Source organism: Columba livia, chromosome 2 (genome assembly GCF_036013475.1).
Source record: "Columba livia isolate bColLiv1 breed racing homer chromosome 2, bColLiv1.pat.W.v2, whole genome shotgun sequence".
Taxonomy (NCBI): Eukaryota; Metazoa; Chordata; class Aves; order Columbiformes; family Columbidae; genus Columba; species Columba livia.
This window is the reverse complement of record NC_088603.1, coordinates 118,240,302-118,259,964: the sequence shown is the minus strand read 5'-3', so window position 1 is coordinate 118,259,964 and position 19,663 is coordinate 118,240,302. Positions and strand designations below refer to the sequence as shown.

Sequence of the window (19,663 nt, the reverse complement as noted above, 5' to 3'; positions counted from 1 at the left end):
TTTTTTCTTTTTTCTCCCAGTTTTTTAAAAATTATTTTTAACCGCCTTTCTTCCGCCCGGGAGCGGCGAGCCATCGCAGACATCCAGCCTATTCACCAAACGCTTTCCAGCCGGACAATGCGAGCGCCGCCGCACGCCGCAGCCCCCCGGCCGCCCACTCCGGCGGGGCCGGGGTGGGGAGGGCTGCAGCCCGCCCGCCTTATGCAACCGCCCCCCGCGCTGCAGCCCCCCCCCCTCCCGCCGCCGCCCCGCTATCCGCCGCAGTACCTGTAGGAGCGCTCCCCCCGCACCGTGTGCTTCCTGAAGGGGATGATGGTCCCGTTGTCCTGGATGATGTCGTTGTTGTTCTCGCCATTTGGGGACAGGGCTTGTGTCGGTCCGGGCATTGGCGCTCCCCGCGGCTCCGCAGAGCCCCGCGCTGCTGCTGTGCGGAAGGTGGCGGTGGCGGCAGCGGCAGCAGCTCAGCCGGACTCTCGCCGCCAGCCCGCGCCGCCCCGCCCGCCGCGCGCGTCAGCCCCGCCGCCGCCCCACGTGACCGCCCCTCGCCATGGCAACCGGCCGACTCCGCGCCGCGCCGCCCTCCGCCCCGCTGCGCCCGGGGAGGCGGGGGGGCCGCTCCGCTCCCCCACACAAAGAGCCGCTCGCCCCGTGTGTGCGGAGGGGACCCGCGGGGGCGGGCCCGCAGTGCCAGGCGGGCCCCTCTCGGTGCAGGCAGACAAAGCGCCGTCCCACGCACAGCCTCGGCGTTATCCCGCCGCCGCCTCCGCGCCAGTCCCTGCACTCGTGGGCGGCACAGAAACACGTCCCTCGGGGAGCGGGAAAGAGCGCCGCTCCTCTCCCCCTGACAACGGCACCTTGGTTTGATGAGAACAACCGAGACCCCAAAGCCCGATGCCCCATCATCATCCTCTTCTCCCCGATACCTCAACATTACCCTCCTCTTTCCGACGCCACGGAGCTATTTCGGGCTTAAGCTTTTGCAACGAGCACGAAACGAGCCCTCACGACACGCTACTCTGTTACAACGCCCAGACAGCAGCAGCATAATTGGAAAACACCGCCCAGCTCCCGGTAACATCTCCCCTGTGCTTCGGTGTGCCGGAGGGACTGGCCATCCCCACTGCACAAAGCTTGTCCTTGTCTGCCAGCCACACTGGCCACAGCTCACCAGAACAGGTTTTGTGTTCAATACAGTAGAGAAACTATTAACAAAATTGTGCATAAATATTAAATGGTAAGAGAATACAAGGATGTCAGAAATCAGAGACATAAAAAAGCATAAGAACATCTAAGTTCATTTATGTTTTTTTGTTGTTGTTGTTTCTCTGTCCATTACTCCTCCTGTTTTTCCACCCACCTTCCCCTCCCATCCCCAAGCACCAGGATGTCCAAGTTACCAAGCTCTATATCCCTGCTCACAGCTTCACAGGAGAGCACAGTAAAACACCTGTCAAGATGCATTGCACATGACCAGCTTTCTCCTGCTCTCTGGCTTACACAGAGGAACCATTTAATGGCAATGTCCTCTAAAATCTTGCTTGGGTCAGAAACAAGAAGGGAAAAATCCTGCCAAAGTAGTAGCACTGAATTGCTGGCACTGCTAGCTCTGTTAGCACCACCCCACATGACCCCTCATCTCTTCCTCCCCTTCATTCAAAGGGGTTTTTTATCCCCAACCCAGTCTGTTTCCCTCTGCATCTCTCTGTGAATTCTGCATTTCTGTCCTTGCCCAAATAACAGCAGCCTTCGAAGTTTGATATTAACTGGTCATCCTCAGAAACAGATCTGAACTTCTCCCCAACAAAACCTACCCTCGTGTGCCAACCATGGATCAAAACTCACACATTTTCCACATTAGAAAAAACAAACAATCCAGCTGTTTACAAACAGTTTTCTCTAAACAGAAGTCAGCAAGGGTGACTATGGGCAAGGTCTCTAAACAGTTCTGTATGACCTCAGGGCTGTTAAATGCAAAAGAGAAAACAATATTTGGGCATAACTAACAACATTTTTTTTTTTTCAAAGTACCCCCAAATTCAACTCTTTAAGATTACTTTTAAGGTGGCAGGTCAAAGGAAAGCAATATGAGTATTTCTAATATGTTGTCAGAGTCATATCATGCTGATATTTTAAAAAAACTCAAAGGTTCTGAAGTATGAGCTTGATCAGGATTATACCTCAGATTTTTTCTACATGAATAAAGTGATTTTATAAAATTTGAATTTATCTAACCTTTCAGACTGAAATGACACTTTGCTGAAAGCTGAGTTCACATGATTATGCTCGTGATATAGACTCTGGATTAACAGAGAGCTTGTAAGGGGAATACAATCAATAACTAAATACCAACTACACAGTGCTTGGACCAGTGAGAAACTACTTGAATTTAAATCAGATGTATATTTTAACACACACATACACAGAGCAATCTCTAACAACACTTAAATTAGTCTGCAAATTTGCCATGGTCCTCTGAACACTAAGACAGGAGATTTATTGTTTCTGCCATGTTTTCAAATATACTAAAATTTTGCTTTCAGTAACCAACCTATGGCTGTTTGCGGTTCACATACTATATTGAAAAATGTTCTGTTCATCTGGCAACAGTAAACCCAGTGGAGAAAGTTGCCTTTGAGTCTTTTTCAAAGCAAGCAACAGAATACATTCTGCTGAAAAGGCCAAGAAGTGTCTTAGTAACACCCAAGAGCATGGAGAAGCCAGAAATGCTACATGGTGACAGAATATAAAAATAATCTGCAGTAGGTCTTTAGCTGCCAGACATAACCCTACCTGCCCTGCTAGGCAGCAAGCAGTAAAACACCCTGCTACCCTAACTTGCAAAAATATTTTTATTTCTTCACCAGTGGCAAAGAACAGAAGCTTCTTTATTGAAGCCTCCAAAACTGTTTGAAACATGTACTGGCAAAGCCACAGGGGAGAAGTGCAAGCAAGGACAGCACAGCAGCCTTACTTCAGACCCCTTCCCTTTGCACTAGGATTCAAGGTCAGAAAACACACGCTGCCCCAAAGCAGCACCTTACCTTTAGAAAGCCTGAGCCAGGCCTCAGCAAAAGAAGCTTGATGCTGGTTTTCAGAAAGCACATGCTGCTTCAGCTGATCTAGCACAGCTTGGGCTTGCATGGGGCACAATATGGATTCCATACGCACAGCACTCCCTCTGCTTAGATCTCTGTTCCTGAGCACTGCGTGGCCCACAAACACGACTCTGACTGTTACACGCAGGAAACCACCAGCACCTTCTTCCCGCTTTCATAATTTCTGAGCCAAGAGGTCTCAGACATGGATCCGGTGACACACAACAAGAAAGAGGAACCTGTTGCTATTATTACATACCTGTGCTGCCTTCATGGTTTTTACATGCAGTAGGCATACAAAACAAAAAACAGCTTAAAGAATAAAAGGTCAGCATAGTGTTGATAAAAATCCCCCACCCATGGTACGCTGCAACTACTGAAATCTAGTACTCACAAGTGATATGCAGACTAAGCAAAGCAAAGAGCCAGGAAAGCAATTAATGCTTAACCATGGAATTACGAAACCTGATGTAATAGATCTTCAGACACTGAGAGCCACAAAAACAGTAGCTGGAAGGGACTTACAGAGGTCATCCAGTTCAGTCTCCCACTCAAAGCAAGATCATCACCAGATCAATGTTTGGTGACATGATCATAGTCTAGACAAATCTTTAAAATCTCCAAGGATGGAGATGTTGCATCCTCTCAGGATAACCCACTCCCATGCCACATTAGCCTGTTCTTCCTTGTTTCTGCTGTGGTGAACCGGGTAAAGTGAGCACCGGCCACTAGTGACCACTAGTACAACAGGCTTAACCGTCATTCTCCAAAATCTGGTTGCTTCTTCCTCCTCATAGCTTTCGTTTTCAGTTCCTTTTTCCTTACTCACTCTATGCTTCACTTTCTGCAGTAAAAAGGCCACACAGCATAATTTATAATGCCGGAGAGTGAATTCCCCTAAAAGCCCAAAATGCAGTGTTTGGAAGACCTCAGACATGCTTTAGCCAGGATTTTATACTAGGCAGCTAATGTGGAAATAAATTATGACCATTTTAATACTGCTAAGAAGCAACTAACACACAGCCTTTGAAAACAGAGGTGACAGCCACACTAGAGACTTCTGCTGACATATTTCTCAGAAGATCAAAAAAACAAACAAACATGGTTTTAGGGAGCTTTGTATGTGACGTAGCCAAAAAGAAATACAATTACTATTTGCAGAATTTCCCCACTGCTTGCATAACTTTTCTGTGGTGGGAGGGTAGGGAGTGAGATCAAGAAAATCACATTTAACTCCAGAGTGGCCAATGAGCATCCCACATCTCTGATATCTATGTTCAAGTTCATAAAGGAAGCAGTGTGATATTCCTTGCACTGCCCTTTGAATATACCTCCGCTGCAACTCCAAACTGCTGCAACCACCAGAGAAGTATAATTATTTTGGCCCATGCACTTCACTTTTCAGAAGTGTTTCATTTTATTTTTTCCAAAGTAACAGTCCTGATCAATGTAGTCTGCTTTTCTAATTTAACTATTATCTTAGTCTTCCTTTATCAGGATAAAGATTAATAAAATTTTGCAAAGCAACAGGTTTCACACACTGTAGAGCAAACCCAAAGTTATTTCCACCATTCAGGTGTGTGTTTATCAGAAACCTGTGCAGAAACAGGCTCTCCCTGAAGGTGTTGGCCAGTAGTGTTTGGATTTGGAAATACATTAATAAGGCAAAGTAGGAAGAAAGTTTGGGAAGAGCTAGAAAAAGTTATTTTATTGCAGCTTGGGCAAACCTTGCTTATTCAAGGAGTGCCAATTCATTGAAGGTACACAGACATGTTTTATTCCAAGCATTAACAGATTCAGTAAAATGGATGTAACCATGAGCATACTTAACTAGGCTGCATCAGAATCAGTCTAATTTCTGACAGTATACACCTTGAGTAAAAGTTTCATTTCATATATTAAAACAAGAAGCCTTAGGAGATACAGATTTGCATGTTATTTATGGGAAGTACAAATGAGGTACCTGCAACTGCACATCTCTTAAGGAACACTGGCTTGTGCCAGCCTAAATTAGTGCACAATTCTAACCTGTAATGATAACATATTACACAGAAACATCCATAAAGGAATGAGCAACAATGTTGTTATCACTGAATGCATATCAGGTATGATGTGGTGCATAAGTTTCAAGTTGACCTGGGTTATGCAGGAGAAAGCTCCCACTGTGGCATAAAAATCACTTCAAGTGAAAATTCAAACTAGAACTTCATAGACTTTTTTTGTTTAAATGACACTGAATAATTTTTCACACCTCCATCACTGTTACTTCATTCTATGCCTTAAATTTCGGGGTGCATTACATTTAAACTCACCATACCAAACTGCAAATGGTAATTTTGTCAGGATGAAGAAACACTGCATGAGTTTTAATAAAACAGCTACTTATCACTCCAGACATCATGTAGGTAAAGAATGAGCTTCCTACCCTTGGGGATTATAGTGTTGCCACTTAAAGTCTTGATTATTTGCCTGCACTGTAGAGAGATGAAGAAAAGAAAGAGAGGGCTGTCCCAGTTACACAATGTGCATGGACCACATCCCTATGAGGTAAGTGAAGTCTATTTTTAAATATACAGACATATTTATATTTCAGAGGTCACATTTCATGTTTTAGGAAGTGTTCTGTTCCTGTAAGGAAAAATAAAAGTTCGGGTCTTTGTCAGCTAAGTATTCTTGAAAATTTAGCTTTATAAGCTGACAATTAGTGTATTAATTCCTCGCTAAACAGAGGTCTTGAAGACTCCCAGCCTGTGGGTATTTTTCTTTAAAAAGACACCAGCTAACTTTTATAGTTCCTATGGAAATCAAATATAAATCAGAGGATTATTTCAAGATTCAAATACTGACCACAAAAATAGAAACAGCATTTCAAAACTCCTTGAATAGAAGAGGTATTTTAAGACTAATTATATACTTTTAATATTAATTGTTAGATTAAAATTATTAAATAGATTTAGTGGACATTTATTAAATCCAGCCCTTTTAGAGTTTAGCTAAATCCAGCTGCTTTAAAAGAAAAAACCCAATTCCTATTTAGAAAGGAGCACTTGTCAGTATACATCAAAGGATTCTGTACTTAAAATGTAAGTTCACACCAAATGTCCAAAACATTTTTATCCAACATTTCCTAGATAATAAAAAGCTCCAGTGAGAGCAGGAAACAGTGAAAGATGCTTCCAAAGAGAAGTTTTGACTTCAACTCCAGACCAAACCCCAAATTTTGAATTGTTTAGTCGCTGTTACATTTGTGTTCAGTGTTATCCCACTGGGCTACAGCAAAGCTTAAGATGCACCTTGGGGAGCTGCTTTCATCTGAAAACCTGTAAACGGAGGCTGTGATCAATAAATGCTTGAAGTTAACAACTCCTCTGTCTCACTTTGCCGTTAATACTGGTTGAAATTAATTGAAGAAGGAGGCTGACTCACAGCCTATTCATATACATTTACACGGAATTATTTGGCTGGAGCTGTTCTAGGTTTACCATCACCACTTCCATTTGCACCAAGGTGTTAACTAGTTTTCTAGGCTTGTTTTTGTCAGAGTTCAGATGTGAAGACTACAAAGAGCCAAACCAAAACCATTCATAACATTCAGGTAATCTGGATTCCTAGACTTTTTCGGAGGATGAAAAAACCTTAATTAAAGTGAGATTGCTGTTCTAGAAGAGAGGGATTTGGGATTTTGAAGTTTCCATACAGTACAGCTTATGACTGTTAGCATTGGAAAAAGAGCATCAGACATTCATATCCTAAACAAAACCAATGAAACAAGTCATAAATGGTAAAAGCCTGGAAGGGTTTGGAAATGTGAGAGTGTAGAACTCTAGCATTTATTTATATATTTGAGGAATCTTTGGTGTTCTTTGCGCTAAAGGAAGATGTCTGGAAAATGCAGAAAGATGACAAAAAACAGGTAGGCATGGACAATCTACCTCTCTGCTGTTCCTTCTTACAGTTTAAGCTGAAAATATCAGCAAAATACTTTGAAGGCATTTCAGTTCTAACGATGTGTTTCACAAAAGCAACATTGGGGCATGGGGGAAGACAAACGAGAATATTTGCAACACCATTTGTCAAGTGCAGGAGTTTCTAATGTGAAAATCTGATATGGCTGTATCCCACACTAAAGCAATACCTTTATTGGCAGATGACTTCTGACATAACTTGTCACATTACTCTGCTCAAAACTTGACTTGGCATTGGCATTACACACCAAGAATTCAAGAATAGTTGATAATGGCATTTGGGATCAGTGATTCTCTGTTCGTATTGTACAACAAGCGCTTTGAAGCTGAGCACCTCTAGATTCACACCTGTTATCCAAATAATTTAGTGCTCTGCATGACTATCCAATACCTGCAGGTAACACAAGGAGAAGTTTAAATTCTTTGGAATGAGTATTGGTTAAGATCTGTTCAGCACACAGCATTGCACTTTATTTAGTATCAGCATGACAGATACCAAACATGTGAAGCCTATAGAGGGTTTATAACTTGTTGCAAAGAACATTCCACTTGTCAACATTTCCCAAACTGTCCAAGACACCACTGCTAAAGAGGAAGGAAGAAGGCTGGCACAAGAAAGTAAAGGTTCCAGCAGATGGTCAATTAAGTTTTTGGGTACCTATTACTAAATCAAAAATGGTTAAACTAGATCATAGAAAGGGCTGAATCATTGCAAACCAAGATCTGAAGGGGTTACTCTGTCTGAGGAAACTGTTAATTAAATGTCTGTCCTCCCACACCCAGCAAAAAGCCAATATAAACATTATCACATACTCTAGCTAGTGTGAAAGAAATAGAGAGCGCATTCATGCCTGATCGGGATCAAAATCGCACTGCCAATTCATTCAGTACTGTGTTTCCGTGATTGCAAACCCTGGCCCAAGAATCCGGTGCCTTGCTGCAATATACTGTACAAATAGTTTCCTTACATTATTACAGTGCACTACAAATAACTCTCTTGCAAAGTGAGTGTGTCTTACATGCCCACCAAATTTGTGAATGCCAAGAAGTTACACCAAAGACGGTATGCTTTCTTGTTTGTATGCTGCCTGCCCCTTCTCTTGGTAACTGCTTTTTGTCTGGGACATTCATAGCATCTTACAAAAACTAATTTCAGACAGCTTTCATCATTTTGCAAGCACAGCAGCAGGTCCCATTGTTATAACCAGCTTCCTGAAGACACTGTTATACGTCTGTGCAACCTTCTCCAGCATCACTCTCAGCATCACCATGGTGGGTCCTCACCCTTTCCTATCTGGTTTACTTTCTGATCCATGCAGTACTTCCATCTCTTCAAACACTATCCCTTTTCTCCGTTCCTACAACAAGATAAGCATCTCCTCCCTTTTATCTCAGCATTTCTTCCACACCTGAGGTTTCCCCATTGTTCATTCTCCCATTCTTTTCCACCCTTCCTTTGTCAGGCAGAATTCTTTGTAGGCCTGGGCAATTCCCAGTTTCCTTCATCAGCCACCTGCAGAGAACCTGGGTCAAACTGGTTTCCTTCCCTCAGACAAAGTCCCCAGCATACCTATTGTCCAGCAAACATACTTTTGTTAGCTAATTACACCTCATTTCATCCAGGCTGAGAGGAATGTGCTGCAGTATCTGCCTGCTAAGGTACATGCACATTCACACCCAGCGTCCCAAGAAGTGACACCTGTATTTGAGGGCTGGATAACACCCTGGATTCATGCACCTTATGTGGCACATTGCTTCCATTAACATACTAAAGAGCTGAAACCCCTGGGGCACACTGGCACCTCTAAAAAACTAGGTTGCAAGGATTTATTTTCAGTTAGTAGCTCAGAGAGAAATCAAGGAGTGCTTCCACTTTGGGCTAGAACAAATCTGTGTATTACACAGTTTTTTAACAGAAATTCATCTTACCATTCAAATAGACTCACTCTTAGATACTATTTCGTGCTCATTACAGGCCTAATGCAAGCATCTGAGGCACTCTGTTCTCCACTTTCTTCTTAACTTGCTGCTGAGTATTTAGACCTGTAACAGGCTTGTATATAATAGTTACTGTCTGAAAATGCTAGAGCATTTCGGAGCAAGAATCTGTTCTTCTGAGTACAATTTCATTGCTGCTTCACACAATGCCATACTAATAAAAGTTTTAGTTTCCTCATTTATGGATGAAAATCATACTTTTTCAATGGCAAGTCAACATTCATTAGCATCTTAGCATTTATCCAAAGTTTTTATTAATAAAATAGCCTTCAAATGAAGAGGAAAAATAATTTTCACAGACAGCCTTAAGTACATTGCAGTTAGGTTAGTATTCTGAATTTAAAAAAAACAGTAAAAAAAAAATTATATATTTGCAAACTGTGTCAGGAAACTTCTCTGGCTGACAGGCATTCCCTAAGAGGACTTTTGGAACCTGACATACTAAATCAAGCTATGATCTATATATATAATACATAATATATACAATGGGTGACCAATTGGCTGACAGGCTGGGCTTAAAGGGTTCAAATAAATGGGGTTATGTCGGGCTGATGACCAGTCACTAGTGGGGTTCTGTAGAGATCCATCTTAGGGCCAGCAATCTTCAATGTTTTTATAAATGACTTAGACTCAGGACTTGAGGCATTGCCTAATAAGTTTGCCAATTACACAAAATTGGGAGGAGATGTTGACACTCTCGAGGGCAGAGAGGCCCTGCAGAGGAATCTGGACAAATTGGAGAACTGGGCAATCACCAACTGCATGAAGTTCAACAAGAGCAAGTGCCAGATTTTGTACCTGGGACATGGCAACCCTGGCTGTACATACAGACTGGGGGAAGAGATGCTGGAGAACAGCTCTGCAGAGAGGGATCTGGGGGTTTTGGTTGATGACTAGTTGAACATGAGCCAACAGTGTGCCATGGCAGCCAAGAGGGCCAACTGTGTCCTGGGTGCACGAAGCACAGCATTGCCAGCCGGGCGAGGGAGGTGATTGTCCTGCTCTGCTCTGCACTGGTGCGGCCTCACCTGGAGCACTGGGTGCAGGTCTGGGCACCACAGAATAAAAATGGATGTTAAGCTACTGGAGAGTGTCCAGAAGAGGCTACAAAGTTGGTGAAGGGTTTGGAGGGGAAGCCATATGAGGAGCGGCTAAAGTCTCTCGTTCATCCTGGAGAACAGGGGACTAAGAGGAGACCTCAATGTGGTCTCCAGCTTCCTCACAAGGGGAGGAGAAGGGGCAGGTGCCAATCTCTTCTCTTTAGCAACCAGTGACAGAACCCAAGGGAATGGCAGGAAGATGTGCCAGGGGAGGTTTAGGTTGGACATTAGGAAAAGGTTCTTCACCCAGCAGGTGGTGGAGCACTGGAACAGTCTCCCCAGGGAGGTGTCACGGCCCCAAGCCTGACAGTGTTCAAGAAGAGACTGGACAATGCCCTCAGACACACGGTGTGAACTGTGGGATTGTCATATGCAGGAACAGGAGTTGGACTGGACTAGATGATCTTTCGAGGTCCCTTCCAATCCCTAACATTCTCTGATTCTGTGTGATTTGATGATCCTTGTGGGTCTCTTCTAACTCAGGACATTCTATGATTCTGTAAGTTTCTATGAATACACTGAGTCCTTTATTCACCTAGCACTGCAAGTGCTTTATTTAGATACTAGCACCCTTCAGAAAGCTATACTAAACACTTACTGAAATAGTGACATTTCAAATTAGCCAAAAAATGTCCTTGCCTGGTTAAGAGGCAATGCTAGTTGTGAAAAAGCTACTGCTTTGGTGGAAGGTACATCTGCTAACAGCAACACACACAAATACTGGGACTTGGGGAGGAGAAATGAAGCAGCAAGGAGATTTGCAAGCAATATACAACAGTACATTCTCCTTATAAAGTCAAATTAATGACTTTTTAAAAACACACCTAGTAAAGAAATTAATAGTATTGCAACTGCTTCCAGATTTGTGGATCAAATATGATACCAGCTGAAGTACTACTACTACTATTACTAATACGTGAAATGTAATATAAAGCTCACACCCCTACTCTAAAATAGAGGGAGTGCCATTAAAAATGTACACGTCTCTATTTTGAGCAGACAAGAGCACACAGAAAGTGCGTGATCTTCCTGAAAAGATAAACAGCTGGATTTACTTGCTTCCATTAACCAATGACCCACTTGTCAAACATAAGCTGCAGATTTAAAAGAGTGATTACACGAAGCCTCTTATATTAGACAAAAAAGATCCTAGCTATGAAATCAGACTAAGTCTGAAAATACTTGAGTGCAGTCCTTTTTTTTTTTTTCTTTTTAATACAGACATGAGACCAGGACCAGTTTTTCTTTTTAAAATGTACAATATAAAGTAAGAGTGTTTGCTGTAGTGCTGTTCAGAATGTGTTTATCACATGCAGCCCGCTCAGGTCATTAGCAGTGAGCCAAATCCAGGCCTCACCTAAGAGGATGAAGCTCTGATGGAAGCCACAGCATAAACCTAAATGTGGGGCACTGCCAGCCCCCTTCTATGAGGAGTGGGTGTTCATAGAGAAGTAAAACTAATGCTCCTCACATTAAATGGTAACCCTGGCATGTACCTGGCCTATATAATCACTCAGAGAAGATTTTTAACAGGGGATGCAGCTGTGCACACTTTGGTGGCAGATCTCCAGCTGAGGCTCTTAAGGCCTAAGCCAGCTGCCATTGACCGCCCCTGTGTAAGCGCCTCTCACCACATGCCTGCTCCAGGCTCAGGTGGGAATAAACAGGCACAGTGCTGATTATAACATTTGGGCTTGAGTGCAAGCCCTGAGTTAACAACAGTAAACATATCAAGGAGAGCAAATTACCAGGTCCCAGGACACTAAAAATCCATAAACCCTTAGTTGTGGCACCTTGTATTGTAACTCAATGGCAGAGCACACAACAGTGGCCTTTCCCTGCTCTACCTAAGGCCAAAGAAGTCTCTAAGAAGGCTGAGGAAGCCATTATTATAGGCAACATTTTTTTTATTGTAAGGAAGACTTAAAAAATTAAATGCATGTTGCTTCCACCTGACCTCACTAGCGTGCTGTGCACTGCCAGCGACTCACGCTTTACTGTGACTCAGTGCATGGGGTGATTTTCTGGAAGCAGTAGATCATGGAGCAACTTAATTATGTAAGAATCCCAGCAGACAGCTAATGAAAACCTATGTTTCCAGATGCAGCAATTGCAGAAAATGCTGATACCTATGTTAAGGAAAAAAAAAAAAACCAAAACAAAATGAAAACCCAAAACCAACACCAAAGAAACCCCCAAACAAACAAACCAACCCAAAGAATAAAAATAGAAAAGCCATCACCAAGCAAAAATCCCCAAGCCCTAATCCAAAACCAAACCAAACCATAACCACGCAACTCCTGTCCTTAAAATGAAGTGCAATATTTGAATTAGATCTTTCAAGTCATTCTTTGTTCTTGGGCTCCAAGCAGGCATGGCAGGTTTCTAGGAGCCTAACCACCCCCTGGATTTTACTCTGCTGCTGGACCCTCTGAGCACAGCAGCTCAGCATCCTAAAGCCTGATGTGCAGGTATCTGCTTGGGCAGCAGCATTGGAGAGAAGGCCAGGTAAGCCATGCAGAGCCTATCACCCCACAGAACAGAGACACAGACGCTTCAGAAAGAAGAACACAGAGAGAAGAACACAGCCATGGCACTCTGAGCTCCACACAACTCCCTCCACACCCACAACAGCATTTTGCTTGCAGCTCAGTTCTTTTTTACGTTCCTCAGAAGCACTCAGGGGTCATCACTGTGTGGGGCCACCACCGTGCCAGCCCACCTTCTCTTACCATCTTCCTTTTACACTCCTCCATCTGCCTTTCTTCTTCTGTCTCTCCTGCTTTTGCCTTTCCTTCCCAAGGTGAAATTTAGAGCTACTTACTGCTTTGCTGTTGCTTTCTGGACATTAAAGTGATCAGCGAGTGATCAGACCCACAGTCAGCATTGTGAACAGGCTAGCAAGACACAGACTAGCAAGTCACAGACTACTAGAAAAAGATCCTGTTTTCCTAACAGATCCAGCCTGAGGGCAGACTCAGGATGACTCCACAGAATCAGGGTAGGTCCTGCTCACATTTGCAAGATTCTATTTATAATATCTAGGAACTGCTTTGAAAAACAACAGTTATTTTTATAACATCTGGATGCACTACAAATACTTGACATATCTGATGAAGATAAATATTTTTTTTAAGATCTTGAAAAAAAAATGATTCTTGCTGCTGGAGCAAAACTCAAATCATTACTTGAATAATCTTTTAATAATAATTCTACAGCTTTTCAATGAAGAACCATCGATAGGCAAAATGCAGAAGGCAACAAAAAATACTAGAAATAAGTGTATAATTTTAAAAATTGTGTATTGTCATGGCTTAAACAGTCGTGGCACAAAGTAGCAACATTTTGTAAACTCTGAACAGTCATATTGTTTATTAAATGAAAAAGGCTTCTGTAACATTTTGAGCACAAAAGGTACTAGTGTATTTTCCTCTTTACAATAGAAAATGAGGTTTGTATTTAATAAAAACCCCAACTACAAGACTACATGTTTTTGTAACTGTGAATGTATGTCAATGCTGTTGACAGTTTTTGCATTGGAAAGGATCTCATTATTAGCTCTAAACAAAACCACACATTATCTTTCTTAAAAGCAAAGTTACATTCCTGATGAATCAACCTCTTTGCTGAGGTCTTGTGGGATAATTTTCAGTATTGGGCACTGAAAAAATAAATATCACCCCAAAGTTCAGAATATTTTCAGACAGCACCATAAAAGGCTATCCAAGCTACCCAATTCCTAAGTTAAGAATGGAACGGGACTGCTGAGTGAGCAGTCATAAACAAACTTTCCACTTCAGTTAACTTTGCTCTCTCAGGTTCAGGATTTAGGTCTCCAGTTTTCTCACGTTGGATCAAACCCAGCTATAAAGCAGCTGCGTCCAATGCAGGACTGACTCCTAGACAGATGTTCTCCACTACATTTTGGAGGACCTTATGTTGTTCCCATGAATGAAAATGCTTTCAAAGCAGCCCATTCAGCCCAGAATTTTACCTATTTCATACTTCTTAAGAAGTACAAATGACCCTTAAGAAAGTTACATCTTCTTTGGTGGACATTAAGATGACCAATTTGGGGATATGAACAGTGGGGAACCAGGTGGGAAATGGAGTGTACCTAGCTAGAAGCAGTATTTTATTCTGCACCAGTGCTGGAGGCAGAAAGAAGGGAGATGAAATGCTTCTTTAGTCTGCCTGGTTTAAGTAATTACATGCACCTTCTGCATGAATGACCAGAGAACATTTGTTTCTGTGCAAGGAAGAAAGAAAATTGCTCCATCCTTGGGGCATACTGTGTCCTTTTTGTTCAGGTCTCCCTTGAACATCTCAGAAATCAGTTCATCCTACAAACATACTTTATATACATATGCATATTCTTATACATACATTTTCTTAATATATATTGGATTTCTCTTTATCTCAAAATTTCTGAAATATAACAGGTCCCAGAATTGCTTTCTAATGTTACATTATGTCATAAATATTTCAGTGATAATCCATCAAGCAAGGAATTTTAAGTGCCAAAAGCCCAATGCAAAAAGGTGTAAAATTCCTTGCATATTCCGACATCCATTCCTCATGTTGTTGTCCATATATAACTTAACGCCATGAAGAATTATGCCGATTGTGTCAGGCTCAAAGCCACTGAAAGCTGACTGGAAGGTTTCTCGAGTGGAGGCTAGTACATAATAGCAATTTACATGGATCTGGCTTTCGCAATTGTAATAGCCCAGCTAATTCTCCAGCAATATAATGAATCTCTGGTATTGGAAGGCTGATATCTAGACCTTTATTTTGACATATAATAGGCCGTAAGGACTAAGGGGTTTGAAGAGGAAAGGCTAAACAGTAAACTGCAATCCACAGGGAACACCCTGGAAAGCTGTCTGTTGTCTCATAGAGAGGGACGCTCATTGCAGGAAATCTGGACGTGTCAGATAAGTTTCTATTAGACAGGTAGGATGCAGTCTGCTTTTATAAATGTCCATTTTGTGGCTGCACACTATCTCAACCCTCACAGTTTTCTTTACATTTCCTGTTGTTTCAAAGTACTGGTGACAGCGCCAGCATAACCACAGTGACGAAGCTTGACTTTACGCAGAGGCACCTACTCTGTGCAAGAGTAGAAGGTGACAGATGAAACCCACTGTGTCTCAGCACAGGCCATTGCCCTGCTACACTTCCATCTACAACACCGTCGCAGAAAGGAGCATGCCTACAGGAGGAGAATGTTTTACATTTTCCTAGCTCTTGCTTTCAAGATGCCTCTTGTAGTCTAGAGCTGTTGCTCCATCCTTGGGGCATACAAGCCTCTTTCAGCTCTAAATTATAGACTGTTCTTCTGTGACTCTCCAGGTGCACTTGAGCCCTGTATATCTCCGAATTGCTCTGGAAGTAACTCTTCTCTCGCAGCCTGATGAATCTGAACCCTGTGGCTCCTCTTTCAAGTCTCCCTCTCCCAGTTTCAGTCTCTTTTCCTTACCTGCCTCTGTGCCAGTGAACACAGGCAACTTTTCTATTTCCCATTGATTTTACCCTGAATAATTTCTCATGCCTATCATGAGTCTGGAGAAGACTATCATGGATCTGGAGAAGACTTTCTGCAAACATAATTCAGTTTTTTTCAGGGCATTAAATAACTTGGAGCAAATCCCTAGTTTCACAGTGACACAGGTCTTTAAAACAGCTCACACAAACATTTTCACTTTTAACTACAGAGGACAAAGTATCACTACAAACTGAGATGCCTCCTGCATCCAAAGTTAGCATTTGTATTATACACTGAAGCAGCTTTTCAAGCATTAGCAGAAGTGCAGCGGTATGTTCCAAAAAGAAAGTTGTTCACTACGCAGCCCTAGCATAGTTTCAGTGCTATGTGTGTTTTCAGCGCTAGCTATGAATAAGTAACCCCCACGCTGTATTGCAAACCACTAGTGCTGCAGCACGGTCCTTGCCAAGGGAAAAGGCATGTACAGTGTCCAGCACAGTACAGTGAGCACTGTCAGTAGTGAATCTCTTTAAATAAGAAGTTTATTACTAGGTATCCTATGCTCCGTGTTAGCAACAGTCAAGATTTCTTGTTTAACAGCAGAGATGCAGCAGCAATGGTAAAAGGGGAACAAGAGATGGCAACCGCAGGAAGCGCAGACCTCTCCCAGGAGCATCCTTTCCGAAGGCTTTCTAAACATTGCCACCTTGTGGGCCTCCCGTCTCCTGGTACCAGCCATCCCTTCACCCTGCGCAGGTGACTCTGCACAGATTCCACAGATGCCAACCTAGAGGCTGGGCAATTTAAGTTAACATTCAGCTCAGGCGGGTTGAGATTTAAACCCCTGCAGATGGGGGCTAAAAAGGGGGCAGCACCTTATGAATTGTATTTGACATTAATTACTAACCCTGCACAGTGGTGTTTCATGTAGTTTGCTCTTTTTCCGCTTAACATTATGAAAGCAGAACTAATAATGTACAGAAGAGATAACATTTAACAAAAGCAAGAATACAATTTCTCAAAGCTCCCAAACAGAAGGGAGGATAGAAGTTAGATTCATTTTCCACCTTTAGTTTTCCGTATTTATTTTATTCCTTTCTGTCAGCAATTCCTTCTTGCTCTACTTAAAAAGCCAAATTATTTCCAAAAAGTCTGTAGCATGTAGTTTAGCTTTCATCAGTCCTTTTCCATGAATTAGTGATTTCTGATGACTTGATTATATTAACTACACAAAGATGTTGCAAAGGAATATCACTTGCTGATACCAAACTTATCTAACTACTGCCACCCAAGTTCCTGGGTACTTTCTCAGTTGCTAGCACTGTAACATACAAACACACAAACGTACTTACTTTGAGCATCCAAACACTTTCCCTGGTTGCCGGCTTGAACTATTCCTTGCAGCAATTTGGTACTGGAAAGAAAACATGAAGACTTTTAGCTTAACAAGCAAACAGGAAAAAAGGAAAGTAAGAAAAAAGCCAAAGACTCACTGAATGGTCTTTGTCTGTATCAGTTGGGCAGTGATGCAATAGCAGTATGCTAAAAATAAAACAAGGGAAGAAGTCCTTCATTACAATACCCTAATTCAGCTGCATTCACAATGTTTCAGTGTCTAACACATCTGCACAACAATCAGATGTCCCTCTGATAGAGTAGCTAATCTATGAGCTCTGTTATGCAGTGCTACATCCAGAGTTTATTCATAATTGCCAGGCACATTTGCTGTTTCTTCATCTGACCAGGCTTCTTCTGAGCACAGGCAATGAGTTATGACCATTGTGTCCTGCAACTGGGGCCTTGCTGCACTTGCCTGAACAGCTTTTCAGAGGAAAAAAAAAAAAAAAAATAAAATCTACCATTGAGAAACACAAGAACTGATATCCAGGAAAGCCTATGTTTTTGCCAATACAACACAAAAACACTGGCAATTCTTTCGAGTGTCTTACTTTGCAATGAAGTCATGATGCTGCCCACTTGTAGCAGCCACATAAAGACCCATTCCCTCCTGTGTTCCTGGATGCAATTGCCTACAATTGCTCCATTTGTCCTCACATCCACACTCTCAAGTGCCACATTATAGCCTTTTATGAGGACATAACGAGGTGGAGATGATGGCAGAGCGGTGGATGTGGTCTACCTTGACTTCAGTAAAGTATTTGACACAGTCTTCCACAGCATTCTTACAGCTAAACTGAGGAAGTGTGGACTGGACGACTGGGTAGTGAGGTGGACTGTGAACTGGCTGAAGGAAAGAAACCAGAGAGTCGTGGTCAATGAGGCAGAGTCTAGTTGGAGGCCTGTATCTAGTGGAGTGCCTCAAGGGTTGGTACTGGGGCCTGTATTACTCAATATATTCATCAATGACTTGGATGAGGGAACAGAGTGCACTGTCAGCATTTCATTCTCCTGCAGACTTTCTTTGTTCCCCTTTTTCAGGAAGCACCACATCCAAAGCTGGACAAGTACTCCAGTTAAAAATCTCAGCATCGATTAAAGAGAATATTAGTTTGTATGTGCAAAAATGCCATTTATCAAATTTAGTGTGCTTCCTTTTTCATAATACATCATTTACTTGAGTTTGTAGCATGCTGTACCTCCTTATCCTTCTCTGGGTAATTCCTGCTTACTCAGATTTTCTTACTTTATGCTTCTCCAGATGACTATTCTGAAGGGTGCTATTTTGTGCTTCCCATTAAACTCTGCTCTGTGACGGCTCGTCTGGCCAAACTGCAGGAGACGGGTTACTGGAGTCTGACCAGAAGGGGTGTGAGGAGGAGCTGCTGAAGATTTTGTACAGAAAAGTTTGCTGATGACACCAAGCTGGGAGGAGTGGCTGACACGCCAGAAGGCTGTGCTGCCATCCAACGAGACCTGGACAGGCTGGAGAGTTGGGTGGGGAAAAATTGAATCAAATATAACAAGGGAAAGTGTAGAGTACAACATGTTGTACATGTAGAGTACAACAAGTGTAGAGAACAACCCCAGGTTCCAGTATAAGTTGGAGAATGACCTGTTAGAGAGCAGTGCAGGGGAAAGGGACCTGGGGGTCCTGGTGGACAGCAGGATGACCATGAGCCAGCGCTGTGCCCTTGTGGCCAGGAACGCCAATGGCATCCTGGGGTGTATTAGAAGGGGGGTGGTTAGTAGGCTGAGAGAGGTTCTCCTCTCCCTCTATTCTGCCCTGGTGAGATGCCATCTGGAATATTGTGTCCAGTTCTGGGCCCCTCAGTTCAAGAAGGACAGGGAACTGCTGGAGAGAGTCCAGCACAGGGCGACAAAGATGATGGATTATGAGGAAAGGCTGAGGGAGCTGGGGCTCTTTAGTTTGGAGAAGAGGAGACTGAGGGGTGACCTCATTCATGTTTATTAATATATAAGGGTGAGTGGCACAAGAATGCAGCCAGGCTCTTCTCGGTGACTACCAATGGTAAGACAATGGGTAGTGGGTTCAAACTGGAACACAAGAGGTTCCACTTAAATATGAGAAGAAACTTCTCAGTGAGGGTAACAGAACACTGGAACAGGCTGCCCAGGGGAGTTGTGAAGTCTCCTTCTCTGGAGACATTGAAAAACCCGCCTGGACACCTTCCTGTGTAACCTCATCTAGGTGTTCCTGCTCTGGCAGGGGGATTGGACTAGATGATCTTTCGAGGTTCCTTCCAATCCTGACATTCTGTGATTACAGGCTTCAGAAACATAAGCAGGAACAACCATATATGGGTTGCCATTTGTGCCATGAATTATTATACATACTAATGTTACGTGGCTAAGTTTCCTAATTCACCTTCTCAGTCAGCAGGAAATATAATTCCTAGCAGGTAAATAATGGTTTACAGTCAGACCAGGCCTCTGATTATTGCTTGTTTTGCATTCCTAGTGAACTAGTTGAGACAGCCCAGCAGGGAGGGGTGTTCCAAAGGCATCTGTCTCTGCATAACAGCACAACACTACACCAAACAGCATCCCAGGGGCGCTTGGATTGAGTCAGAACTGAGGGATGCAAGAAGCTCCCAT

The 19,663-nt window shown here is 42.9% G+C and overlaps 1 protein-coding gene across 6 annotated transcripts in view; it reads right to left on the bottom strand.

The window, feature by feature from the left end:
• Positions 1-19,663, bottom strand: part of MAPRE2 (microtubule associated protein RP/EB family member 2) — a 104,582-nt gene that overhangs the window by 59,522 nt on the left and 25,397 nt on the right. For 3 of the 6 annotated variants that reach the window (XM_065053481.1, XM_013368110.3, XM_065053479.1), the window contains exon 2: positions 16,999-17,060. Coding sequence is in view for 4 of the 6 variants with exons in the window: in XM_013368110.3 (XP_013223564.3) it covers positions 16,999-17,060 (62 nt within the window). In the remaining 2 variants the exon portion in view is untranslated. Of the gene's footprint in view, positions 1-267; positions 528-3,041; positions 3,208-16,998; positions 17,061-19,663 lie in introns of those variants that run through there. The other 3 variants (XM_065053480.1, XM_065053482.1, XM_065053478.1) reach the window with 3 other exon arrangements.